Source organism: Podarcis cretensis (genome assembly GCF_951804945.1).
Source record: "Podarcis cretensis genome assembly, chromosome: 2".
NCBI lineage: Eukaryota > Metazoa > Chordata > Lepidosauria > Squamata > Lacertidae > Podarcis > Podarcis cretensis.
This window is the reverse complement of record NC_137171.1, coordinates 118,287,770-118,313,640: the sequence shown is the minus strand read 5'-3', so window position 1 is coordinate 118,313,640 and position 25,871 is coordinate 118,287,770. Positions and strand designations below refer to the sequence as shown.

Sequence of the window (25,871 nt, the reverse complement as noted above, 5' to 3'; positions counted from 1 at the left end):
TGACAGGCAGACCCAACTACAGTTCTAGTTGTCACAGAATCATAGAGTTGGAAGTGACCCCAAGGGTCAACTAAATAGAGATTTTGTCTCAATCCTCTTCCCCGCAGATCTGCATACTGATGACTTGTCTAGTCTGGCATCCTTTGGACAACCAGAAGCCTCAATGGGAAGCCTCCCCCCCCCCGCCCCCACCAGCAGGACCTTGTATTCAAAGGCATATACAACCTCTGACAGCGGAAGAAGAACCTAGCTGTCAGGTGTCTTATCCGTTGATAGCCTTAAAAGGTAAAGGTAAAGGTACCCCTGCCCGTACGGGCCAGTCTTGACAGACTCTGGGGTTGTGCGCCCATCTCACTTAAGAGGCCAGGGGCCAGCGCTGTCCGGAGACACTTCCGGGTCACGTGGCCAGCGTGACATCGCTGCTCTGGCGAGCCAGAGCCGCACACGGAAACGCCGTTTACCTTCCCGCTGGTAAGCGGTCCCTATTTATCTACTTTGACCCGGAGGTGCTTTCGAACTGCTAGGTTGGCAGGCGCTGGGACCGAGCAGCGGGAGCGCACCCCGCCGCAGGGATTCGAACCGCCGACCTTTCGATCGGCAAGCCCTAGGCGCTGAGGCTTTAACCCACAGCGCCACCTGCGTCCCATGTTGATAGCCTTACCCTCTATGAATTTGTCTAACTTCCTTTCAAGAGGGCCTTCTCGGTAGTGGCTCCCGCCCTGTGGAACGCCCTCCCATCAGATGTCAAGGAAATAAAGAACTATCTGACTTTTAGAAGACATCTGAAGGCAGCCAGGTTTAGGGAAGTTCTTAATGTTTGATTGTGCTTTTAAGAGTCTGTTGGGAGCCGCCCAAAGTGCCCGGGGGGAGCCCCAGAAGCAAGGCTTTTCTCCCGCCCTACGGCCCCCAGCCCTTCCCTCCTCCGCCTGACACCCTGGAGCGCTGCTGCCAGCCAGAGCAGGCAACACTGGGTCAGGCGGACAAGGATTCTGACCGGCACAAGCAGGATTCCTACACACCCCAGAAAGAGGCCCTGCGTGCTTCTCTCTCGCAGCTCACAATTCCAGAGCTGCCAGGAAGAATGTATTTCAGCCATCAGCAGCAAACCCCGCTTTGCATTTCATTTAATTGAATTATTCGCTTTCCAAGGGGTTAAAACGAACAAGAGGCGCGGTTGGGTTTCCTAGAGCGGACCGGATGTTGTGGCCGGAGGGCGGGATGTAAACAGTGGCGGTCACTTCCTGCCCCGCCCACCGTGGCTAAGTGGCCTTTGAATTTCCCAGATCCTTCCGTGCTTGTTCCTGGGGAGGGGGAGATCAGGTGAGTTGGGGTGGGGTGGAGCGGGTAAGTGATCCTCTTGGGGGGCAATGGTGGGGGGAGGGATCCAGGGTGGGAGGTGGGAAATGGGCAGGAAGCCCAAGGGAGCGGGGGAGGGCTACTTTGCAAGCTCAGAGGGTTGCCAACTTCTCCCTTTCACTCCTGCTCCTCTGCCTTTGAACAACTGCTTGATTTGCAGAAGGCGGTGCACTTTCCTCCCTCTGGGCTGTTTGATCAAGGCAAAATGCAAATTAATTAACATAAAAGCCCTCAAACTTCGCACGTGCAGATGCTGCGAGTAAGTTCTGGGCGCTGCTCTTAAAGGAGGATGTGGCCACTTTTGCAGTGGGGTTGCAGGAGGTCTGGCCAGGGGGTATGAGTCGTGGACGCCGGGAGGTTCAGGGTATGGCTCTCGAACACACCAGGAGAAACTCTGGAGGTAACGTGGTGCAGGAAGGTAAGATCAGGCCAAAGGTCCTGTCCTGTGCTCACAGGAGCTAACCAGAATCCTCATAGAGAAGCCCAGAAGCCGGACTCGACTACGACAGCACTTCTCTCCCCAACTTGTGATTCCCAACAACTGACATTCAGAGGCACACACTTCCTCCAAACGTGGAGCTAAGAGGACCTTGGCAGGGGGGGCGAATTCCTGGTTTGAAAATGGAACCAGTTACAGCAGGGAAGCGCATCTGCTTTGCATGGAGAAGTTCCAGCTTCGAACCCTGATTATCTTCGGGTAGGGACGCGGGGGGCGCTGTGGGTTAAACCACAGAGCCTAGGACTTGCAGATAAGAAGGTCGGCGGTTTGAATCCCCGCGACGGGGTGAGCTCCCGTTGCTCGGTCCCTGCTGCTGCCAACCTAGCAGTTCGAAAGCACGTCAAAGTGCAAGTAGATAAATAGGTACCGCTCTGGCGGGAAGGTAAACGGCGTTTCCGTGTGCTGCTCTGGTTCGCCAGAAGCGGCTCAGTCATGCTGGCCACATGACCTGGAAGCTGTACGCCGGCTCCCTCGGCCAATAAAGCAAGATGAGCACCGCAACCCCTGAGTCGTCCATGACTGGACCTAATGGTCAGGGGTCCCTTTACCTTTACCTAGGATTGGGAATATCAGAGAGAGCTGCTGCTGGCAAGTTTAGACAACACTGAGTTAGATGTACCAATGGTCTTACTCGGGATAAAGCAGGTGTGTGCAGGGTGAGTTTTTTAAAAAGAGGCCCCGTGGAACATGTGTACTCTGTATCCATGGGGCCTCTTTTAAATGACTCACCCTGTATATACCTGGAGCAGTGGTGGGGTCTCCAAGTGGTGGGGTCTTCAAGCAGAGGCTGGGCAGCCATATTTTGGGGGAAAGTTCTAGTTCTGGATTTCTGGCACCTAGCAGGGGGTTGGACTAGATGACCCACAGATCCCTTTTCACTTCCATGATGCTATAGTAGGGACGTGGAGCCTGTGTCTCCTTCTTTGGAGGTCTTTAAGCAGAGGCTTGACAACCATATGTGAGGAGTGCTCTGATGGTGTTTCCTGCTTGGCAGGGGGTTGGACTCGATGACCCTTGTGGTCTCTTCCAACTCTATGATTCTATGAAATATTGCCGGACCACAACTCCCATCACCCCAGATCATTGGCCAGGCTGCTGAGGCACATGAAAGTTGCAGTCCAAAAAAACCCAGCTGGAGTTACAGGTTTTCTGAGCCCTGCATTATATCTTGGTAGAAATTAGTTGGGCAGCAAAGCCAGACCAGTAATTGACAGCTGTCCTTGGAAGAACTAGTGGAGATGAACATAGCTCTCAAATAAACATAAAAATCCAAGGGTTGTGGGCAGTGCAAGTTGGATCTACATAGGTTCTGAACTGACTCTTAAGTAACTGGGAAAGAGATCTTGGAGATCTGTTTCTTGTATGCATTTGTTTGCTAAATAGGTTAAAATGATGGTTTGCTGTATTTGTATTGGGTTGACCTGTGGGTAAACAGAGTTTTATTCATTCAAAATTCAGTAGTAAATAAAAATAAGGAGTGACGTTCATAAAATTCTGCATAGTGTAGGAATTGGATAGCTATGTCTCCTATTATTAGAAGGTAAGGTTATTTATGAGTCAAGAATCATACAGCTGAGAGGAGCTTTGTATGCTATCTAGTTCAATTCCCTTGCTTGAAGCAGGAAACCCAGAACTAGGAAACGTCTGCTTGAAAACCTCCAGCCGGAGGGAGCTCACCAGCCTCTCTAGGAATTGGTCCCATTGTTCAGCTGCTCTTACCATCAAGAAGTTCTTTCTGTCCTTCAGCTGCAATCAGCCCTCCTATAACCTGACCCCATTAGATCTACTCCTCCCCTTTTCTATGCGACAGCATCTCAGGTGTTTGAAGAGGGTGTCTTGTTTTCTCAAGGCTAACTGATGCACACCACACTATTTAAAGCTCCTGGCTCCCCCTGCGGAAGAATTCTGGGAACTGTAGTTCATTTAGGGTGCTGGGGATTGCAGTGCTGTGAGGGGAGAATTACAGGTCCCAGGATCCTTTGGGGGGAGGGAGCCCTGTGCTTTAAATAGATGGTGTGGCTGTGACATCAGCTCTTTCGAAGGTTCTCCCTAGGACTTATTTTCCAAACCCTTGGCCACACTGATTGCCTCTAAACATGGAGGAGATGGCTACCAGCTATGATGGCTGGCCTCCACGGTCAGTTGCTTGAAACTACTAGTGGGTCCTGTTTGCTTGGGTCCTGCTGCTTGCAAGTTTCAAACAGGCATCTGGTTGGCCACTGTGGGAACAGGATGCTGGACTACAGGTGGTGAAACTCGAAAAATTAGAATATCGTAGAAAAGTTCCTTTATTTCAGTAATTCAACTTGAAACTAATATATGAGATAGACTCGTGACACGCAAAGCGAGATATGTCAAGCCTTGCTTTGTTATCATTGTGATGATCATGGCGTACAGCTGATGAAAACCCCAGATTAATCATCTCAGAAAATTAGAATATTCAATGAAATCAGCGAAACAAGGATTGCAAATACAGCAATATTGGACCTCTGAGAAGTGGAAGTATATCTTGCTTTGCATATCATGAGTCTATCTCATATGTTAGTTTCACCTTTTAAGTTGAATTACTGGAATAAAGGAACTTTTCCACGATACTCTAATTTTTTGAGTTTTACCTGTAGATGGGCCATCAGCCTGATCCGGACTCTTCTTATGCTCTTAAATTCTCCAGAACAGTAGCTTTTTTCTGTTGAACTTTAAAAAAAAGGGCATTCATATGCTTTACTGAGAATCCGAGCACTCCCAGTGGGGCTTACTCCTGAGCAGACCTGTGTAGCTTTATGAACTCTAATCTGAGCTGGCCATGGGAAGAATTGGAAGCTGGGCAGTTTTTATTCCACATTAAATGATCTATAACATTATTTGCCTCTGGCTGTGCCCATCATCAGTCCTGGCTCTGACCACTGACCACCTGCAACCCGCAAAGGATGACCTCTGAGGGAACCTGGCTTTTGGGTAGAAAAGGCTGCCCGCCCTTGACTAAGTTTGCTCTGATTCTGGCCTCTGGTTTTTCTCTGTTTCAGGGGCCAGGCCTGTTCGGCGTTTGCTTCCCCCTGCACACAACTTCCTTGCGTTGAGAGTTCAGGACTTGGTGGCGCTGCCAGGGCTGACCGACAGAATCGACCGAGGGTGGGGTGGGGGTGGAAATGGCTGCGGAGTCCAGAGATACGTCGGCGCCAGGTCTTCAGCAGGCCGAGCGAGAGAAGAGGGTGGGAGAGCAGAGCCCCGCGGGGCCCGAGGCGGGGAAAGACGGAGGGAGGGGGCCTTGTGTCATCCGTGCGGAGAGCATCCGAGATTTCTGGGAACGAACTGTCCCCGAGGAAGCGATCCGGGAGCCCCGCAAAGGCCTGCAGCAGCGGTGGGAATCTCAGCTGCAGGAGTTCCTGAAGGCCTTGGAGTCCCCCCATGCGGTCGGGGGCAGCCCGCAGCTCCCGAGAAACAGTGCGCAGACTTCCCTGACCCCTTTTGACAGGATGGCTGACACCAGCCGGCGGCCTAGATGGGAGCCAGACTCCCAAACCCTGCCTGGTCTGAGCGGAGGAGCCTCCCAGGCCGAGAGGGGCCTCCTGGCCAAAAACAAGTCGGACTGCAGGAAGGCCCAGGAGGCTGCCAGCTCGCGTGAAGAGTGCCGCCTCTTCCGGCGGTTTGGCTACCAGGAAGCGGAAGGGCCCCGCGAAGCTTGCCGGCACCTCCGCAGGCTTTGCCACCAGTGGCTGAAGCCAGAGAGGCACACCAAGGAGCAGATCCTGGAACTGGTTATCCTGGAGCAGTTCCTGGCCATCCTGCCCACGAAGATGCAGAGCTGGGTCCGGGATTGCAGCCCCCAGACCTGCACCCAGGCGGTGATTCTGGCGGAAGATTTCCTGCTGAGGCAGCGGGAGGACGAGGGGCGGGTGGGAGAGCAGCAGGTGAGTGTGGCTGGCCCTGGAGGTGGGGAGGGCATTGGGGACAGGAGGTTTCTTGGGAAGAGGGGATGGGCAAGCTTTGGGTTTAAAGGGGGATGGGGAGCGAAGAAGACTCAAGAGGAAAACGAAAGCAAGAGGAGGAGGAGGAAGACTTGCGATTCTGGATATTATAAAGTGCTGATTTAGACTCAAATGAAATATGCCTTGCGCCAAGTCAGGCATTAGTTTTTCTAGCTACGCATTGTCCACGCTGACGGCAGAACCTCTCCAGGGTTTCAGCTGGTGGTCTCTGCCAGCCCTCCTGAGATTCCAGGGCTTAAAACTGGGACTGTCTGCACAGAGAGCAAATGTTCTACCCTTTGAGCTGTAACCTTGGTTTCCCCTCCCTTAGCAATGCACTTGATTGAGGGCTGTCCAGAATAGCAGGCTAGATGCTGCTAGTTTTGGCTGCTAGTTTTGCCACTACTCCATCTAGGCATCTAGTGGGTTGCCGGCCTGACTTTTTGCTTGAAAGCACTCCTTGGCTACACTGATCTGGAAAATGCTATTATTATTATTTTTAAGAACCCCACTCTCTCTCTATCGCAATGCAATGCAATTTGCCATTGGTGACAGATCACTGCTCTGGTGTCACATTTTTATAACACACGTTTAACGTTATAACGCACCAGTTGTCAAGTACAGGAGCTCCCTCATCCCTTCTTGGTAGCTCACCGATAAAAAATAATGAGCATTTGGTAGATTTGTAGTCTTTTTATTATAGTATCATGTTGTAAGCACAAAGTGGCTACTCTCTGCAAGGATAGCAGTTGCCTACTCTGACTCCTTCCCACTTCCGCAGCAAGAAGGGCACAAACGGGATGTCCCTCCTCTGTTCTCTGACTCGCTCAGACTTCTGAGTTCGGGGGGGGGGGGAAGGAGGGAGCTCCCCCCACTCTCAATTGATGTATCGCCCAGCTTCTCCCTCCCTTCTGGTTGCTTAGCTACTATCTCAAAGCTGGGTAGCTCCTCCCTCAACTCTGCAGCTTCTGTCTCTGCCTGTTTCTCTGCTTCTGGAAACGCTGAGAATGGAGGGCAGGGATATTCCCCTTCCTTTTTTGTTAGGAGCTGCTCTCCCTGTGATTGCATTCCCTAGTCTTCTGATCCAGATCAGCCCCTGGCACCAGTGTAGTTTAGTTCCTTGTTTGGATAAGCATTTGCTCCAACACAAGGGCAGCCCCATGGGGAATGTGCTGCAGTAATCCAGCTTGAGAGTTCAGTAGTGCCTGAACCCCTGCAACCATGATTCCTCCTTTGCGGATGGACTGCTGGCAAGGTAGTCGTGGGGGGGAAGAATCCACCCACTGTTCCTGCCCCCTTGAACGAGATCCTCTTCCCTGTTTTCAGGCAATCCGCCCATTTGCGGAGGAAGACTCTGCGGAGAAGGCTGCTCTGAACACCTGGCAGAGGCCGCTGCTTGGAGGGATGAAGGAGGAAAGCGAAGGAGACGCCCCCTTGCTGCGTAAGGATCTCTGAGGGGTCGTGGCTGCTCGGTGGCGAGCTGAGCATCGTCACGGCCTCCTTTGCACCCCAGTGACTGGGGACATGGGAGGCAGGAGTCTCCATCGGTCTACCTGGCTCAGAATTGTTAACATTGATGGCCAGTGGCTCGGTGGGCAGGGAAAACTCTTCCAGCCCTAGCTGGAAATGCTGGGGACTGAATTTGGGACCTTTGGCTCTTATTTGGGTACTATGGCCAAAAGCTGGGAAAGCACTAACTGGGCTTTGGAAAGGAGGCAGGAGGACCCTAGCGCTCTGTCAGAGCCCTCACGCCTCCTTCCAAAACCCCCCTTGTGCCCAGTGTGTGTTCCTGCTCTGATTCTTCCCCCTTGTGGCCTTTGGGAGACATCCTGCCAGGCCTGATAGCTCAATGCTGTCCTTGGTTTCTCGCGAGTAGGGAAGAAGGACAGCCTGATGCTGGCATGTGCCACTTCTGACCATGAATATGTGTTTGTGTGTGTATGGAATGCGGCAGAGGGAAGCTTGGAATCGTAAAGTTTTAGACTTGGAAAGGGCCGCCAAGGGTCATCCAGTCCAACCTTGGATTGCAGGAATCACAGCTGCAGAATCCCAGACGGAGGACCAGCCAACCTCTGTTTAAAAACCTCCAGTGCTGGAGGGTCCCTAGTCGCCCAAGGGAGCCCATTCCATGGTCAAACATTCTTCCTCGCAAAATTGGATGCTCCTTGATACAACTCCCCACCCCAAATCTTAGTACTCAGAACAGCAGCATGGCAGGGAGAAATCTAGGCTATTGAGCCCATTTCCCTGTGTGCTATTCTTCTATGTGTGCGGATTTGTTATTATTATTATTATCATCATTATTATGTTCATATTGAAAAGGACTTCCTCCTAGAGCCACCGGCCACACTGGGGGCTGATGGGAGTTGGTGTTTGACAGACTCTCTATCTCATGGTCACGGGTTCAAGCCCCACATTGGGCAAAAGACTATTGCATTGCAGGGGGTTGGACTAGAATCAGGGGGCAGCAACCTTTTTCAGCCATGGGCCGTTCCACCGTCCCTCAGACCATGTGGTGGGCAGGACTATATTTTTTTTTGGGGGGGGGGGATGAATGAATTCCTATGCCTCACAAATAACCCAGAGATGCATTTTAAATAAAAGGACACATTCTAGTCATGTAAAAACACGCTGATTCCCGGACCGTCCGTGGGCCGGATTGAGAAGGCAATTGGACTGCATCCGGCCCCCGGGCCTTAGGTTGCCTACCCCTGGACTAGATGGCCCACGTGGTCCCTTCCAACTCCTCCGATTCTTTGTTTCTATGAACATTTGGAGGGCTACAGGCAGTTCCCCACCCCTGTCCTTAATGAACGCCATTCCTTTGCCCTTTCTAGCAGGCAACGAGAAGTTGTGCAGCCCGGAGAAGAATGACCCGGAAGCTTCCGGAGAGCTGGAGCCACGCTGGATGTTGTCTGGAAGGGTCGAACAGACCGTTCCCCACTGCCCCGGTCTAGGGGAACCTTCTGAGATTCTGTACAGCGGGAACTGCCTGGAGCGCGAAGCAGGGAAGTTCATCAACTCCCAGGGGACGTACGAGGACTTGGACGAGAACGCCATGCAGCCGGGGACCCTCCTCTTCCCCGGCGAGAGGGACAACGCCTGCCATGTGTGCGGGAAGGTCTTCCGGCGGCGCTCCAACCTGATCGCGCACGAGAGGATCCACTCGGGAGAGAGGTGGTACAACTGCTCCGAGTGTGGGAAGAGCTTCGTCAGCCGGGCCGCCTTCCTCATCCACCAGAGGGTGCACACCGGGGAGAAGCCCTACAAGTGCTCCTACTGTGGGAAGGGCTTCAACACGGGCTCCAGCCTCATCCGCCACAAGAGGATCCACACGGGCGAGAAGCCCTACAAGTGCCCCGATTGCGGGAAGCGCTTCAACGACTACTCCAACTTCATCGTCCACAAGAGGATCCACACGGGAGAGAAGCCCTATGAGTGCTCTATCTGCGGCAAGCGCTTCAGCGACAACTCCAACTTCATCAAGCACCACCACTGAGAGGTCGGCGGGCTGTGGGTGGGGTGGGGTTTGGGTGGGACCGGGGGGTTGTTTTGTTTGTACTAAACAAAAAACTGGTTACAGACTGTATAGCAAGACTACAAAGGAGCATCTCTGTGAAGGCCGTGGCAAAAAAGAGGTGCCCCAAGGCCTCTGTTGCCTTCGAAAGCAATCGATCGGGTAGTGAGGGGATGTCTGGGAACCGACAAGGAGAGCAGGTCATTTGCAGATCGGAGAAAAAGGAAAGCAGAACAACGAATACACTGAGTCTTCTAAAGGTTGCTCCTGTCTTGATGAAGCAGTTGTCCGGACTGGCCTGTAGCTCTCCCTTCCTTCCTTGGGCCTCTGTGTCAGGCCCCTCCTTCTGTCTACGGTGAGCTGCAAGGGACCCTCTCTGTGTCTGCCTGGCTCTCTGCTCGGCAACATGCAATAAATGCCTTGTTCTGGGGCGGGAGGGACCTGCAAGCTGCCAGCAGAGAAGCTGTAAAGAGTGGCTCTGTGGGAGAACCGCCAAGTCTAACTCCTGATTCAGGTAGGTAGCCGTGTTGGTTTGACGCAGTCAAAATAAAAATAAACAAGGAATTGTCCAGTAGCACCTTATAGACCAACTAAGTTTGTTCTGGTATAAGCTTTCGTGTGCATGCACACTTCTGGGAAATACCCCACTCCACCCTCCCACTATGTATAAGGGTCTGGTGACTTCTGCTTCAGTGTACAGTCATACCTCTTGTTACGTTTGCTTCAGGTTGCGTCCCGCGGTGACCCGGAAGTACCGGAAAAGATTACTTATGGGTTTCACTGCTTGCGCATGCGCATACCATGTTCTGCTCATGTTGCGAGTGGGGCTCCGGAACGGATCCCGTTTGCAACCAGAGGTACCACTGTATGTGAAGAAGTGTGCATGCACATGAAAGCTTATGAGAGCCAGTGTGGTGTAGTGGTTAAGAGCGGTAGTCTCGTAATCTGGGGAACCGGGTTCGCGTCTCCGCTCCTCCACATGCAGCTGCTGGGTGACCTTGGGCCAGTCACACTTCTCTGAAGTCTCTCAGCCCCACTCACCTCACAGAGTGTTTGTTGTGGGGGAGGAAGGGAAAGGAGAATGTTAGCTGCTTTGAGACTCCTTAAAGGGAGTGAAAGGCGGGATATCAAATCCAAACTCCTTCTCCTCCTCCTCCTCTTCCTATACCAGAACAAACTTGGTTGGTCTATAAGGTGCTACTGGACAATTCTTTATTTTGTTTGTTTTTAAGTCTAACTCCTGTGCTGCGGCACCTGTCTGATTCTGCCTCTTCACTATCCCTCGAGCTCCTTGCCTCCAGTATTTCCCATCTCGTCCTCTCCTCTGGGGTAGTGGCCGGTTTCCCACCACCAGGAGCCAAATCCTCTCCCTCTGCACTTTCCATGGAGGTGGGGCGGGACTCTTGGTCAGGCGGCTTCCCCCACTGCTCCTCATCCAGCTAGTCCCTGACAGGGGAGCAGGTCCAAAAGAGGCAGTGGGAGGTGGCAGGCTGGACTCCTTCCCCACTTCTGTCACCTTCCTTGTGCTAGTTTCCTACCTACCCCCCCCACATGCTCCCTTCCCTTGGGCTGGCCCAAGACATGTTGCTACCTGAAGCAAAACAGAAAATGGCGCTCTGCTGCCACCTGAGGCGACTGGAGGCAGACCACGGAAACCCCTGTGTGCTGAAAGGGGAGAGAATACGATGCTGGAGAGGATGTGGCCCCGCTCTTCCCAGGTCACACAACCAGAGGCAGCAAGTAGTGCACTTCGGGGGGGGGGGACCAGATCTGCCACCCCTCTCAGCTTATCTCCGGCCTGCCGTCTGAGGGGACTGCCTCACCAAGCCCAATGGGTGAGCCGGCCCTGCTTCCGTCATGCTTCCTGTTCCTTTTTTTCACTGTCTGCTAATCCAGCCACTTCCTGTGGTCAAGAGCAGCATTTCTCAATGGTTTGAAGGGGGAGGGAGGGACATCTCTGCTTCCTTTGTGGTGTTGTGGTTAAGAGCAGTGGACTCGTAATCTGGTGAACCGGGTTCGCGTCTCCGCTCCTCCACATGCAGCTGCTGGGTGACCTTGGGCCAGTCACACTTCTCTGAAGTCTCTCAGCCCCACTCACCTCACAGAGTGTTTGTTGTGGGGGAGGAAGGGAAAGGAGAATGTTAGCCGCTTTGAGACTCCTTAGTAGTGATAAGGTGGGATATCAAATCCAAACTCCTCTTCTTCTCTTCTTCCTCTCCTTTCTGAGCCCCTTAACGGCCAGCAGCCATCTCTCTTCAGCAGGTGAGCAAGCAGAATCTCCCCTTGCCCACCTGCCATGGAGATCTGTAGGCCGGGATCACAAACCCAACACCTTTATGGGGGGCAGCTCAAATGCCTGCCAAAAATACAACCAGCCAGGCAGAGAACAGAGGCTGGAGGGGCCAGAATCTCCCTACCCCCATTCCGCCCCTTCTGGTTCCTGCCTCCTCAGTGATGCACCTAGATAGTTTAGGTTGTGGACAATGTTCATGCTGCAGAAGGGTGGTCCAGGGAACATCCGTTTTGGAGGGAATGTGTATTTCTTTCATAGGTGGCAAGCTGGCCGCTGCTGTGTTTGGGTATCCCTCCTGCTCATTCTGCTGTGTGAGGCTCCAGACTGCAGGGCCCAACGGCCAGCCCTGATGATGCTACAGTTCTGAGTCTCCCCATAGCAATTTCAGCACCTGTGGTGGCCGCAGAGAAGCTTGCAACTGGCTCTGTGCTTGCTGCAGGCTCTTCCTCGGCCTCCGCCCTCCCATACAAGGGTCTTGCAGCCCATCGCGTTCTTCAAGAAAGAGGAAGGGCTGTAGGACCAGCGGTTAGAGTACATGCTTTGCATGCAGAAACTCCCAGCTAAAACTCCTCCTCCTCCAAAAACTAGGTGTGTCTTGTGGCCTGGTGCATCTTATAGAGCGAAAAATACGGTAATTCCAAGTCCAGCATCTGGGAGGGGCCCGGCGTTTATTATTATAAATACAGTGGTACCTCAGGTTACATACGCTTCAGGTTACAGACTCTGCTAACCCAGAAATAGTACCTCGGGTTAAGAACTTTGCTTCAGGATGAGAACAGAAATCGTGCTGCGGCAGCGGCAGGAGGCCCCATTAGCTAAAGTGGTGCTTCAGGTTAAGAACAGTTTCAGGCTAAGAACGGACCTCCGGAACGAATTAAGTACTTAACCAGAGGTGCCACTGTATTGCCATAGGGCAGAGCTCAACTTAATGTGGTTGTTCCAGCCGAACCACCACCTAAGAAGAAGTTTGGCGCAAGGAGCATCAGAAGAAGGGTTTCATAGGCGGCACACGAAAAGCCACAAACCATCTAAAAATTCTTGAAACAAAAACATCCTTCTACATACATCAGGAAAGGTTACAGGACATCAGAACTAAAACACACATGGCTCCATATCTTCGCCCCTGCAATCACCTTGGAGTGACCCAAATGTGCCCAGACCATGGGTCTCAAATGTCCTCCTATCACAGTTTCTCTTGCAACCAGGCCTTTGTTGGGCTGTTGATATTCTTTCCCTTATCTCACTTCCCTTCCTTCTCCTTTCTCCTAGGAAGTTTTAATGAGAAGTTTGGATTTACATTCTGGTGCTAACTAGAACACCCTTAATGATGATTTGTAACACTTTCAGGGTTAGATAGAGGTGGAATGCAGAATAGGCTTGCGAGTCTCAAAGGAATCATTTGTGGAAAGGTTAAATGCAATTAATACTGAAATATTATTAAAGTAAACAAAACACTACACTCTGGGTCTCTTATTCCTAAAATACAGAATATTTTAGTTGGCTTACCAAGATTGTTTATTCTCAAGCAATATTTAATGCCTCTGCTCAGTGGTCCAGAGGGAAAACAATTGTCAGCGCAGCTGCGATAGCATCACCCTTGGTGCCTGGCTTAAGATTGACCTTGTGGACATATCTGATTTATCTGGTGGACAGGATTAAGGAAAGGAAGGAAGGAAGGAAGGAAGGAAGGAAGGAGAGAGAGAGAGATAGATAGATAGAGAGAGAGAGAGAGAGAGAGAGAGAGAGAGAGAAATCTACATGTCTTTTGGGAACATGCTAATCACAAGACACCTCCAGTCCAGTGGTTTTTTTGTGGGTATAGTTTGCAGCATGACATTGATGCAATAATAGAGCATGAAATGGAAAAATTTTACTGGACCTTCCACACATTGTTCCATGTTATCAATTGTTCTGCAGTGCTTCCCGATGTTATGGCACAATTGCTGTTTGAAGGGGCATTCTTATGCTGTGGTGGAACCAAAACAAGTTGCAGGATTTCAGCAGAGAGTTACGGGATATAGAACCCTATAACTGTAGAGTTGGAAGAGACCCCGAGGGCCATCTAGTCCAACCGCTTCTAAAGCAGGAACTTGCAGCTGGCCCGTATGGGGATTGAACCTGCAACCTTGGCATTATAAACAAAGTACTCTATAAGGTAAAGGTAAAGGGACCCCTGACTGTTAGGTCCAGTCATGGCCGACTCTGGGGTTGCGGCACTCATCTCGCTTTATTGGCCAAGGGAGCCGGCGTACAGCTTCCGGGTCATGTGGCCAGCATGAGTAAGCCACTTCTGGCGAACCAGAGCAGCGCACGGAAATGCCGTTTACCTTCCCGCTGGAGCGGTACCTATTTATCTACTTGCACTTTCACGTGAATTTGAACTGCTAGGTTGGCAGGAGCAGGGACCGGGCAACGGGAGCTCACTCCGTTGTGGGGATTCGAACCGCCAACCTTCTGATCGGCAAGTCCTAGGCTCTGTGGTTTAACCCACAGCACCACCCATGTCCCTAAAGCACTCTATATCCACCCCCAAAAAAGCCTTTTCCGGGTGCAAAGTGTGATCGTGTATAACAAGCACAAATCATCGTAAGGGCACAATATAAAAGATGTCTTCTGGGGTCAACATAGTAGATCTGTTGAAAGCAATGGACTTAAAAAATAATTAAGTGGGTTTACTCAGAGTAGGACTCAGTTTACCTTGATGTGGGTCTGGTAGCTCACTGGCAGGACTGGTGACCTAAAATTGGAGCGCCTTCTCTGTCACCACAGACAGAGCCCTGGGTTCACATCTGCAAGTTTATGCAGCAAGCTTAACTGTCCTCACAGGGATGTGAGGCTGAAAGGCAAGGCTGGTGAATTGAGTTTCTTGCTTTCTTGGAGGAAGGGTGGTTATTAAACGTTTTTAAATGATTGACCTGAGATGTATAAGCCTGTAGAAAGAGTAAATAAGGTCCCCCCCCCCTTTGCCGTGAAAAGCTGGACTCAGCCCAGTGAACTGGGCAGGGGGTGTGGCTTCAGGGAACGAAAAAAGGAGCGCCTCCTTCACACAACACTAAACTTCCCTGGAATTGAATTCTGTAAAGTGCTATGAGGGCTGCTGCTTAGATACCTTTGAACAGTTCCTATTGGCTGGGGCTGAGGGGAGAAGTCGCCAAAATTATTTGGAGGACACCCGGTTTTGGAAGGCTGGTAGACAACACGGAAGAGAACTCTCTTGACAGGCTATTGGCTGGCGATTCCTAAGAGTGGAGCCTTCTTTCCCAGAGGCTTCTGCACACTAAAAGGTTGGGGGTCCACCAAGTGCCCAGTGGGGAGCGGCCATCTTTCCCCCCCACGCCTTTCCTTACACCTTCCTCACAAGCTTTCCAGAAGCAGCGATCTCGGGGTAGCAAAGCAACCCGAGTTACGTACAACTTTGGGGTAACAATACAACTGGTTTGAAGAACACGTGGGAACCAAAAAGGACCGGCCTTTCTTGCAGCACGTCGTTTGAGTGTTTATAAAGAAATAAAAATGTTTTGCTCAAGATGGTGTGCTTCATCTTTTTTTTCTTCCTTTCGTAATGGTTTGTTTTGTGTTTCCGATGTTAGTTCGGCCTCATGGCTCACCTGAGCCCCTTTGGGGGCCGGTGAGCTTTCCCCGGTCCACCAAGTCTTTTCCCCAAATGGTCTAGGAACATCATGGCCCTCCCAAAGGGGCAGGAATCATCATGGCCCCCCAACTCCCCTCAGCCCCAGCTAATGTGGCCGAAGGGTGGCCATAATTGTGGTTGCAGTTCAGCAACCTCTGGACGACGCCTGTCAGCTGTCTGAGAATGGGAGTATACAGTCATACCTCAGGCTATAGATGCTTCAGGTAGTGTTTTTTTTCAGGTTACAGATTGACAAAACCCGGAATATGCGCCGCTGTGGGTTGCGAATGCTGCGGATTGCAAACATGCATCCCACATGGATCACGTTCGCAACCTGAGCATCCACTGTATATACATACAGTCATACCTACGGGTTGCGCCGAACCTGGAAATACCAGAATGGGTTACTTCCAGGTTTTTGCACTCGCGCATGCGCAGAAACGCAAAACAACATCACGCGCATGCACAGAAGCGCTGAATCATGTCACGTGCGTGTGGCGCTGCAGGTTGTGAATGCTGCGGGTTCCGAACATGCCTCCTGCACGGATCACGTTCACAACCCAAGGTATGGCTGTATATATAAGGCATCAAGAGAGGGGGAAAACAGACAGCATTTGATTTTAAAAATTTATTTTCACAAACACTTTTCTAGCTCCCCCCCCCCCCCGCCCGTGCAAACACTAATAGTTGAGCGAAATCTCCCTTTTGTGCAATGTGACAGCTGATACCAAGCACATGACAAAACCTGTATGGGGTGGCGGTGGGGAGAGTAAACCTTTTACCAAAGTGCATCTGTTGGGAGCCAGCCGGCAACAAATCACACAGGGTAAGCCAAAACTTTATTCGGATTAACAAGGTGTGCTCAGGAGCGCCCGGCCCAATGAGCACAGCAACTCTTCTCGGTGGGTCTTGCCCCTACGAGGCAGTCGAGCTGGTGCAAAACTCTGTTGACTAGCTATAGACTTCAGGTGGGAACACACTTCTGCCAGCCTGTAACTGCGGCTCTCAAAAGCTTGGGCTGGCTGCTTGGATGCTACTGGGCTCAGTTCAATATCCACATAATAATTTAAAAGGCCCTTAGCAGCTTGGGGCCAGGATAACTCAAAAGACTGCCTAATCCTTGATATTCCTGCCTGGTCTCCAAGATCTGTAGGGGAGTCTCCCTTCGTGGTTCTCCCCGGCTCAGATGTACAGCTCACATCCCCTAAATTTGTGGGTCCAATTCTGTGGAACACACTCCCAGCTGAGTTTAGGAAGACCCCTCTCTCCCTGTTGAAATTTCAGGTGTTTGATGAAGGCCTTTCTGTTTGAGCGGGAATGTTAAGTTTCCTCCCATGATTTTCTGATTTATTGCAATTGGTCCTGTCCATTGTACGCTTTGGAATGTGAAATTTGGGGCTTCCCTCGGGCTTGATCCAGTAGTTGCAGTTGGTGCTGAATGCTGCAGCACGATTGCTGACAGGGCGGAGGCATTGTCAGCGTATACTCAGAGAACTGTGCTTGTTGCTGATTTGCTACTGGGCCAAGTTCAAAGTGCTACTATTAGTATACAAATAAATCCCTTTTAGAGACTCTATCCAGATTCGTAGAACAAGGATGTGTATTTTAACTTGCTTTTTAGTTTCTCACTGATTCTTTATTATTATTATTAATGTAATGTTTTAAATAGTTGTGTTTAACTTTATTCTTTTCATGAACCTCTTTAAGGTTTTTTTTGCAATCAATGGTGTATAAATTTATGAAATGAATAAATAAAATTAATTTGGATGTATACCACTTAGAAACTTTGGCAATTAAGCAATATATAAACCCAGTCAGATGGGCGGCATATAAATAAAAAAAAGTTTTATTATTATTGTTATTGTTTCCCTTTCATTGCTTGTCCGATTATAACCAGTAATGGCTGATTGCCTTAAGTAAAGGACCCCACTTAAATCTTACAGTGGCAACAGAAACAAGCAGGGAAAGGCAGGCAGGAGGACGACGATTTGATGAGTGTGTCAGGAAGATGTTCCATGAAAGGGGAGGTGTTGGACCGTGCTGAGGAGGGCTGCAGTGAGGAGGAATGGTGGGAGCCTCCCCCTGCTTCTGATCAGGATCCTGACTCTTCCCAGGAGCAGGAGGACAGTATAGATTTGGAGTGGTGGTTCGCAGAGGGACTCAGTTTACAAGGCAGAAGCTGGGACATACTGGATGGGGAACAGCTAGGAGGAGAAACATTGGAAGAGAGAGGGTTAACAGATTCACAGTCTCTGGACAGCGTTCACCCTCCTTCTCCAAAGTCACAGAGAGCTCAGAAGGTGGCAGCACAGAAAGCACAGTGGTAGTGAGATCAGGTTAGAAGACGCGGTAGTGACGTGGGTGACTAGGGAGGAAGTGGGTGGAACCCTTAATTGGAAGCACCGTTGTTCCTAGGAAATGGATTCTTTGTTCTCTTTCTGTGATCATTAAAGTTTCTAACTGGTGAGAAGACTCTTTTTCCTTTGTTCTGCTTATCTACTGCCAAAGGTGAAGCAGTTCCTGTGCAAGTGCTGCAGATTTGGCACATTACTCTAAACCAGCTGTTCTCAACCTGTGTGTCCCCAGATGTTGTTGGACTACAACTCCCATCATCCCTGAGCTCTGGCCTTGCTAGCTAGGGGTGATGGGAGTTGTAGTTCAACATCTGGAGACCCACAGGTTGAGAAAGGCTGCTCTAAATCCATATGGAAAAGAAACAAGTTTACTGCTGCCCAACAGCCCGACCACTAAAGAAGCCCCCCTCCTGAATGAGTCCTCTTGTGAATAACCAGGTGCGGCCGCTGGCTGAAGCTTTTCCCACAGTTTGTGCACGCGTATGGCTTCTCTCCCGTGTGGGTCCTCTTGTGCGTAATGAGGAACGAGCTGCGGGTGAAGCTTTTCCCGCACTCGGGGCATTTGTAGGGCCTCTCCCCTGTGTGGGTCCTTTCGTGCGCGGCGAGGGCCGAGAGCTGCTTGTAGCTTTTCTCGCAGTCCGCACATTCGTAGGGCCTCTCGCCTGTGTGGGTCCTCTTGTACTTGACAAGGACGGACCTCTCGTTGAAGCTCTTCCTGCAGTCCGAGCATCTGTAGGGCCTTTCCCCCGTGTGGGTCCTCTCGTGGACGATGAGGGTGGATCGCTGAATGAAGCTCTTCTCGCAGTGGGAGAATCGGTAGGGCCTCTCTCCCGTATGCGTCCTCTTGTGCACTGTCAGCGTCGACTTGTGTTTAAAGTTTTTCTCGCAGTCGGGGCATTTATACTGCGTCTCTCTTGGACAGGGGTTCTCATGTGCCGGAAGGCTGGGCTGAAATAATTTGTCCCCTCCTGGACAACTCCTCTGTTGGCTCTCAGGGGCTGTCCTGTGCTGATCCAGACAGCGCAAAATGTGTTGTTTGCCCCAAACGCCACACGATTCCAGTTCCCCAGAATTCTCCGGCCTACTCGTCTGCCATTCCTCAGGCTTCTCATCACCTCCTGGAGCAAGAAAAGCATCTTAACATGAGTATGGCTCACCCCCCAGTAAGAATAAATAAGAAAATCTCAAAAAGGGAGAAGCTGCAGTAAAGAGCAACCCAAATGATGAGCAGGCTCGTGAAACTCTTCTAAGAGGAAATGTTAAAAAGTTGGTGGCTTCATAGTTGTGAAGTTCTCCCTATTGGCAGACATGCAAACTGCAGCGTGACGATAGCCTTACCTTTTTATGTATATAGGAAGAAAGGTGTATAAAATTTTGCATGGTGTGAAGAAAGTGGTTAGGGAGAAGTTTTTCCTCTCATGCTAAAGTGTAGATGCCTTAAATAATAAATAACAACACACAAAGCATTACCTGGCAGAGTGGCGTCTGCTTCATCTTCCTGTTTGACAGTGTCGAAGAGCGTCCCTTCCCAAGCCTGTGACAGAGCTGTCTCTGTGTTCGGAAACTCATCAGCCTCCTTTTTGAACGGCGTCTGAGTAAACAGAAATCAGGGTCAATTGGGAGTGATTATGGCCAGGCGCTACTGTTTGGCAGAGTGAGAAGGCCTGCCTTTATATACTGCCTGGGCTGTGTCGCTTAACAATAAGCCTTGAGGAAGTTCATTTCTTAACACACCGAGCACCAGGACAACCTTCTCGTCAAGCAGCACAAAACTCTTCAAGCAGTCCAATAATGAGATGAGAACTTTATAATCAATCCTGAAGCTCATTGGATGGCTTTGGCCAAATCACCAAATCTACTAGTGGCATTTATACCCCATATTCTTTCTGAGTTGTACAGGAACAGTGGTAGGGAACCCTTTTTGGCATGGCAGGCCAGATTATTATTATTTATTAAATTTATCAACTGACCTTCATCCAAGGATCCACGGGGTGGTTTACAGTATAAAAACACAAAAATACATAATATGATGGCAAACAAAAGAATACCGCCCCCGACACACAGTTTAAAAGGCCTAGATTGCTTATGCTCAGTGACAAGAAAGCACTGAGCACAGGGAGGACAAAGCGCTTTGCACAAGGCTTCAAAAAACACAGGAACTTGGTCCACCGGAAACTTGGTTGTGCAATCAATCCATCAGGCTTCAACTCAGCACCCATCAGTTGACGACCTGACCCCTGCTTTCTGTAGGGAGCAGCTGCATGCATGATCAGATTCCCACAGAGAATTCAGCAGATCCAGCCACAGCTCTATCTGCCTCCACCTGATGTCATCTATGATGTCTTAGGTGACATGAGGTGGCCGTAGTTTGGTGAAAACAGTCTTACAGGCCAAATAGGGACCAATTTTGGGCCACACTTTACTGGGGTAGTGTCAGGCTTCAAGGAATTGGCTTCCTCCGCGCCTTGGCAGTAGATTAGCAGAACTGAAGGAATGGGTTTCCAAAACTTAAAACCTGACTGAGTAGTCAGTCTGAAATGGGCTCCAAAATCCACATTTTTCCTTCTCCAAGGGAGCATTTCTAAAATGCTTTAACTTGAGCTGTTGAGCAAATGCATAACAGGAACCCAGCTGTATAAACAAAGTGCTCTCCCTTATCAGTCCATGAAGGCTGGTAATGACGGATGGCCTTGTCCATTCCAAAGTGGAGCAGGGATGGCACGTCTGGGTCTTATCTTACATCCTGACCACACTCTGACGCACAAACTTAGTCTGGGAATGGCGCCAGGAGGGCTCTTAGAGTTGGTGACCTTCTTACCCCAAGATAAGGAATACAGGAAGAGGAACACCCTTATATGGTCAAGAGTACAGGAAGAGGAACACCCTTTTATGGTTAAGAGTACCGGAGCAGGAACATCTGTGATGTCAACTTGCATGTATAAGCTGACGTGGTTGGATTCCTGGGGAAGGGGGGAGAGGGTGCCTGGAGGATATATATATTGCATGAAATTTCTAATTTCTTTGGACTTGCTGTGGATTGACCACGCAAGTGCCTTCTGCTATCCGGAGAGCAGAATAAACTCTTTCTCTGAATCAACCTCGGTGTCAGTTGACTTCCTTTCTCCCTCCCGGGAGCAACGCAGACCCCACCAGTCGGTAAAGTCTAATAAGGCTACAGAACAAAGTTAGAATTCTTTAATAATCACAGCAAGGGATGATGAAAGTCTCCCTCGTAAGAGTGGCGGTGCTTCCAATTAAGGCTACACACACACCGATCCCTCTCAATTTATGTCACCCCTACGTCTGGTAACCTGAGCTTGTGCTTTCTGTTTTTCAACGTTCTCAGCTAAGAATAAGCTGTTAGATGGGCAAGTGACAGGACACCTGTCACGCTGACTCCATTTCTGGGACGCTTTAGAACAGCTCCTTTCCTCCATGGCTTTTCTCCATGGCCCAGGCTCTCTGCCCTATGGAACTGCCAGCGTCAAAGCCTCTCACCACCTCCTCCTCCTCCTCCAGCCGCCTCAGCAGGAAATCCTCGGCCAGGGACACAGCCCGTAAGCAGGACTCCGGCTCACCTTCTAGAACCCGGGTCCGGACTTCACAGGGTAGGATGGCCAGGAACTGCTCCAGGATCACCAGCTCCAGGATCTGCTCCTTCGTGTGCCTCTCAGGCTTCAGCCACCGTTGGCAAAGATCTCTGAGCTGGCTGCACGCCTCTCGGGGGCCTTCGGCCTCCTGGTAGCGGAACTGCCTGAAGGATTGGCGCTGCGCTTCCAGAGCCCCGACCTCCTCTGGAAGCTCCTCCTTCAGCATCTTGCAGCCTGCCTTGTTTTGGGCCAACTGGCTATTGTTGGCAACCTGTTGGGTTGGTTTCTCCCCTCCAAGCTGCTGACCGGGTTCAGCCACCCTCCTGGCACCATAAATGGGTGAGATTCCCGATTGCCTGGACTCCACTGCCTTCAGGAAACGACGCCATTGGGCTTTCCAGTGCTGTTGCGGTCCTCCCTCTGCTTCCCCTTTTGCCTCCTCTGAATTATTTGTTCTCTCCAAATCCCCCAGGCTCTCCGCCCAGGCGGCAGGAGGGCACTTTGCTCCAAGAGCTGCAGCGTCCGATTCTTCCCTCTTCTTTCCCTTTTCTAGCACAGCTCGGAGGTGGAGACCCAGGGCTGCTATTTCCCCAGCCTCGGTGGCCATGTTGTCTTTTCAGGTCATGTGGTCGTGAGGTCAATGCTCGGGGCTGAGCAAAACAAGAAAAACTGGAATTAAGTCTTGAGAAGTCCCTTACTGAGAAAAATAAATAAATAAATAAAAGTGTTAAGCGTTCCCAAAGGAGGAGTAGGGTGGGAGCACATAGAAGAATTTGATTCAGGTTGCATTTAAAAGCAAACGGGACCTAATCTGCCCTTTCTGAAATGACATGAGAACCAAACCACAGCTCTCTTTGGAAATGTTTTCTGAATTTTGCACTGCTGTTCTCCAGCCATGCATAAAAAAACATTTGCTTAAATACATCTATTAGAGAAAAGAACATGTTAAAAAGCATTGCATTAAGGAGAAATGTTTATAGCGGGCAGATTTGCATAAAAACATGCGAGGAGTGATTCACAGCGAGGGGAAAGGACAGATTCGCCCAGTCCAGCTTCTGAGAAGACTTGTACAGGGCTGTGCTGTTGATTTTTGTTTCTAAAAATTCAAATAATGGATTGCAAGGGGAGTGCAAGCTGTCAGCCACATTTAACACAATCCAAGGTTTGTAAGCTAGCAATAAACCATGGCTTATGAACATGGTTTGTGGTTAACAAATTATGGTTATACCACTGGTGGCATGTGTGTTCAGACATTCAAATAAACCATGGTTTAGTGCAACATACAAACCACTGAAGGCTATTCTCCTCAGAGAGCTGCTGCTAACAGTCTCCTGTGAAGAGAAATCGACTGTTAGACTACTCTAAGAACTGTAGTTCTGTGAGGGGGAAATTGTGTCTTTTAACAACTCTCAGCACCCTTAACTACAGCTCCCATGATGCTTTGGTGGGAAGCCATGGCTGTTCATATAGCATTGCTTTAAATATATAGGGCAGATGGGACCTGTATCTGGACTTTAATGAGCATTTGTTCTGATTTGTTCACGGGACAGTTATTTGACAATCAGTCTTTGTCCTGCATTCATCCTTATTTTGCTCGAGAGTACTCATTCATTTATACAGTGGTACCTCGGGTTACATACACTTCAGGTTACATACGCTTCAGGTTACAGACTCTGCTAACCCAGAAATATTACCTCAGCTTAAGAACTTTGCTTCAGGATGAGAACAGAAATCGTGCTCTGGTGGCGCGGCAGCAGCAGGAGGCCCCATTAGCTAAAGTGGTGCCAGTGTGGCATAGTGGTTAAGAGCGGCAATTCCCAGCACCCTAAACAAACTATAATTCTCTGGATTCCTTGAGGGAAGCCAATTGCACCATAAATTTAACACACATTCAGGCCCCTCCCCCAAAATAGCATGGAAACTGTAGCCCCTCACACAGCTACAATTCCCAGCACTCTGAACAAATTACAGCTCCCAAGATTCTTGGGGTGGGTGTGGGGAAATGCACTTTAAATGGTACGATATGGAGGCACCTAAATGGCAAACACACAGACATAGAATCATAGAATCATAGAATCATAGAGTTGGAAGAGACCACAAGGGCCATCGAGTCCAACCCCCTGCCAAGCAGGAAACACCATCAGAGCACTCCTGACATATGGTTGTCAAGCCTCTGCTTAAAGACCTCCAAAGAAGGAGACTCCACCACACTCCTTGGCAGCAAATTCCACTGTCAAACAGCTCTTACTGTCAGGAAGTTCTTCCTAATGTTTAGGTGGAATCTTCTTTCTTGTAGTTTGGAGCCATTGCTCCGTGTCCGCTTCTCTGGAGCAGCAGAAAACAACCTTTCTCCCTCCTCTATGTGACATCCTTTTATATATTTGAAGATGGCTATCATATCACCCCTTAACCTCCTCTTCTCCAGGCTAAACATGCCCAGCTCCCTTAGCCGTTCCTCATAAGGCATCGTTTCCAGGCCTTCGACCATTTTGGTTGCCCTCCTCTGGACACGTTCCAGTTTGTCAGTGTCCTTCTTGAACTGTGGCGCCCAGAACTGGACACGGTACTCCAGGTGAGGTCTGACCAGAGCAGAATACAGTGGCACTATTACAGACATGAGACTCGCTGGTCAGTTTTACTGACACAGCCGCTCTGCTGCCAAGGAAATCATTTTGTGTCATTATAGTGGGTGCAAATGAAAGCACTGCCTTGGCAGCAGATGCCTACCCTGCCCGCTATCCTGCCATCCCAGGGGACCAGCCCAGCCACCTGGGTTTCCCAGGGGGCCACTCAGTGTGGACCAGTCACCTGACTCAGTCTAAGTAAAGGAAGGGGGGGTCTCCATGTATCTGGGCAAGAGTAGAGGGTGGGGGCAAAACTTCATGGTTTTTAAACCCCCTGCCTTGATATTTCCCCCCTCCCCTGGAGCCCCCACTCCTTAAATGCCCCCCTATCCTCTAAACTCACCTGATCCCCCTCCCACTGCTAGTGGAAAAAAATATATCTCCCACTTGAATCCACGCCTGGGAAATTCAAAGGGCAGGTCACGTGGGCAGGCAAGGTAAAGTAAAGGTAAAGGTACCCCTGCCCGTACGGGCCAGTCTTGACAGACTCTGGGGTTGTGCGCCCATCTCACTTAAGAGGCCAGGGGCCAGCGCTGTCCGGAGACACTTCCGGGTCACGTGGCCAGCGTGACATCGCTGCTCTGGCCAGAGCCAGAGCCGCACACGGAAACGCCGTTTACCTTCCCGCTGGTAAGCGGTCCCTATTTATCTACTTGCACCCGGAGGTGCTTTCGAACTGCTAGGTTGGCAGGCGCTGGGACCGAGCAGCGGGAGCGCACCCCGCCGCAGGGATTCGAACCGCCGACCTTTCGATTGGCAAGCCCTAGGCGCTGAGGCTTTAACCCACAGCGCCACCTGCAAAGTAGGAAGTAAATTCCAAGCCGCCCTCTTCTCTTTTTCCTGGAATGAGAGGCATCCAGGCCTGTCTAGGAACCGACTCGGTCATCTTAACTCTTAAAAGACCGAGGCTGTGGCCAAAACCATACACTGAAATGCACATTATGCAAAGAAGCACCTCTGTGGGGAGGTGAGACTAGATGGCTGGTTTACAAGACTGCCCTCCAATTTGATCATTTTGCTTTTTAAAGGAACTCACAACAGGAAGAGTCTCTGCTTCAGCTTCCCGGGGGCGTGGGGCGCGTCCTGGGGGCATGGCGCCCACCAGGTCGCACTGCCAGGACAATGTGCTCCCTCCGCACTCCTCTTTCTCCGCCAGTGCTTAACAACCAGATAGATCTGAAGTACATGAAGAAGTGTGCATGCACACGAAAGCTCATACCTAGAACTAACTTAGTTGGTCTTTAAGGTGCTACTGGAAGGAATTTTTTGTTTTAACCAGATAGACTGACATGTCTGAGCTATTTGTTCCATCCTACCCCGGGGGCTGAGGAAATGCACACATCAAACGTAGCTACTTATTTATTTCATCGAGAACCTACAAAGCAACACTAGATGTTGTGCTATATCGAGATTAAAAGGGGAGTGGGTTGCCTGCCTCTCAGGCTCACAATCTAAAAACAGATCAGATTTTTAAGATGACATTTTGGAAAGCTTCTCAATGGTCAGCCTAATATTTATCAGGCATTCTGATGTTATCGTTTTTGTTTTGCTGCGTTAAGTCTTTTTGGGGGGTTGGAATAGATGAGAAATGCAAGAATTTGGAAGAAACCTATTAAACAGGCTTATAAAACCTGCTCCTCAAAATCACTAACTTGCCAAGAGGCTAGTTAGCTTATGTTTTCATGTTGGCTGAATAAAAGAGGGGTGAACGATTGTAGCCTGTTAGCGGGCAAGTAATACAGTGGTACCTTGGGTTACAGACGCTTCAGGTTACATATGCTTCAGGTTACAGACTTTGCTAACCCAGAAATGGTACCTCGGGTTAAGAACTTTGCTTCAGGATGAGAACAGAAATCATGCTCTGGCGGCGCAGCAGCAGCGGGAGGCCCCATTAGCTAAAGTGGTGCTTCAGGTTAAGAACAGTTTCAGGTTAAAAACGGACCTCCAGAACGAATTAAGTACTTAACCCGAGGTACCACTGTAAAAGACAAAGAGCCTTTTACCAAACAGACTGGCATCTAAGCAGCCCACCTTTCTTCAAA

General features: G+C 50.2%; 2 protein-coding genes across 5 annotated transcripts; one reads left to right on the top strand and one right to left on the bottom strand.

The window, feature by feature from the left end:
- The first annotated feature begins 1,221 nt into the window (after window positions 1–1,221).
- LOC307208653 (uncharacterized protein) lies at window positions 1,222–9,331 on the top strand. 2 transcript variants are annotated; one of them, XM_079963489.1, is made up of 4 exons: window positions 1,222–1,320; window positions 4,879–5,763; window positions 7,147–7,261; window positions 8,661–9,331. In XM_079963489.1, exons 2-4 carry the CDS (start codon window positions 5,002–5,004, stop codon window positions 9,317–9,319), a joined length of 1,536 nt encoding a protein of 511 aa, XP_079819615.1. In that variant the 5' UTR covers window positions 1,222–1,320; window positions 4,879–5,001; the 3' UTR covers window positions 9,320–9,331. The 2 variants fall into 2 exon arrangements, with proteins under 2 accessions (XP_079819615.1, XP_079819614.1); XM_079963488.1 differs by having other exon boundaries at window positions 8,658–9,331.
- Window positions 9,332–14,585: 5,254 nt separating this feature from the next.
- LOC307208651 (uncharacterized protein) lies at window positions 14,586–24,907 on the bottom strand. 3 transcript variants are annotated; one of them, XM_079963486.1, is made up of 4 exons: window positions 24,866–24,907; window positions 21,117–21,855; window positions 19,086–19,206; window positions 14,586–18,733 (listed from the first exon to the last, which is right to left on the bottom strand). In XM_079963486.1, exons 2-4 carry the CDS (start codon window positions 21,810–21,812, stop codon window positions 18,009–18,011), a joined length of 1,542 nt encoding a protein of 513 aa, XP_079819612.1. In that variant the 5' UTR covers window positions 21,813–21,855; window positions 24,866–24,907; the 3' UTR covers window positions 14,586–18,008. The 3 variants fall into 3 exon arrangements, with proteins under 3 accessions (XP_079819612.1, XP_079819611.1, XP_079819610.1); XM_079963485.1 differs by lacking the exon at window positions 24,866–24,907 and adding an exon at window positions 24,173–24,251; XM_079963484.1 differs by lacking the exon at window positions 24,866–24,907 and having other exon boundaries at window positions 21,117–22,984.
- Window positions 24,908–25,871: the final 964 nt, after the last annotated feature.

Excerpts from the sequence above, each read along its gene's own strand:
- LOC307208651 (XM_079963486.1), bottom strand. The coding sequence starts at position 21,812 with ATGGCCACCGAGGCTGGGGAAATAGCAGCCCTGGGTCTCCACCTCCGA. Across the intron at positions 19,207-21,116 it reads GGCTGGAGGAGGAGGAGGAG|ACGCCGTTCAAAAAGGAGGC; the intron begins GTGGTGAGAGGC and ends CTGTTTACTCAG. Across the intron at positions 18,734-19,085 it reads AGCAGACGCCACTCTGCCAG|GAGGTGATGAGAAGCCTGAG; the intron begins GTAATGCTTTGT and ends TTCTTGCTCCAG.
- LOC307208653 (XM_079963488.1), top strand. The coding sequence starts at position 5,002 with ATGGCTGCGGAGTCCAGAGATACGTCGGCGCCAGGTCTTCAGCAGGCC. Across the intron at positions 5,764-7,146 it reads GGCGGGTGGGAGAGCAGCAG|GCAATCCGCCCATTTGCGGA; the intron begins GTGAGTGTGGCT and ends CCCTGTTTTCAG. Across the intron at positions 7,262-8,657 it reads AGGAGACGCCCCCTTGCTGC|CAGGCAACGAGAAGTTGTGC; the intron begins GTAAGGATCTCT and ends TGCCCTTTCTAG.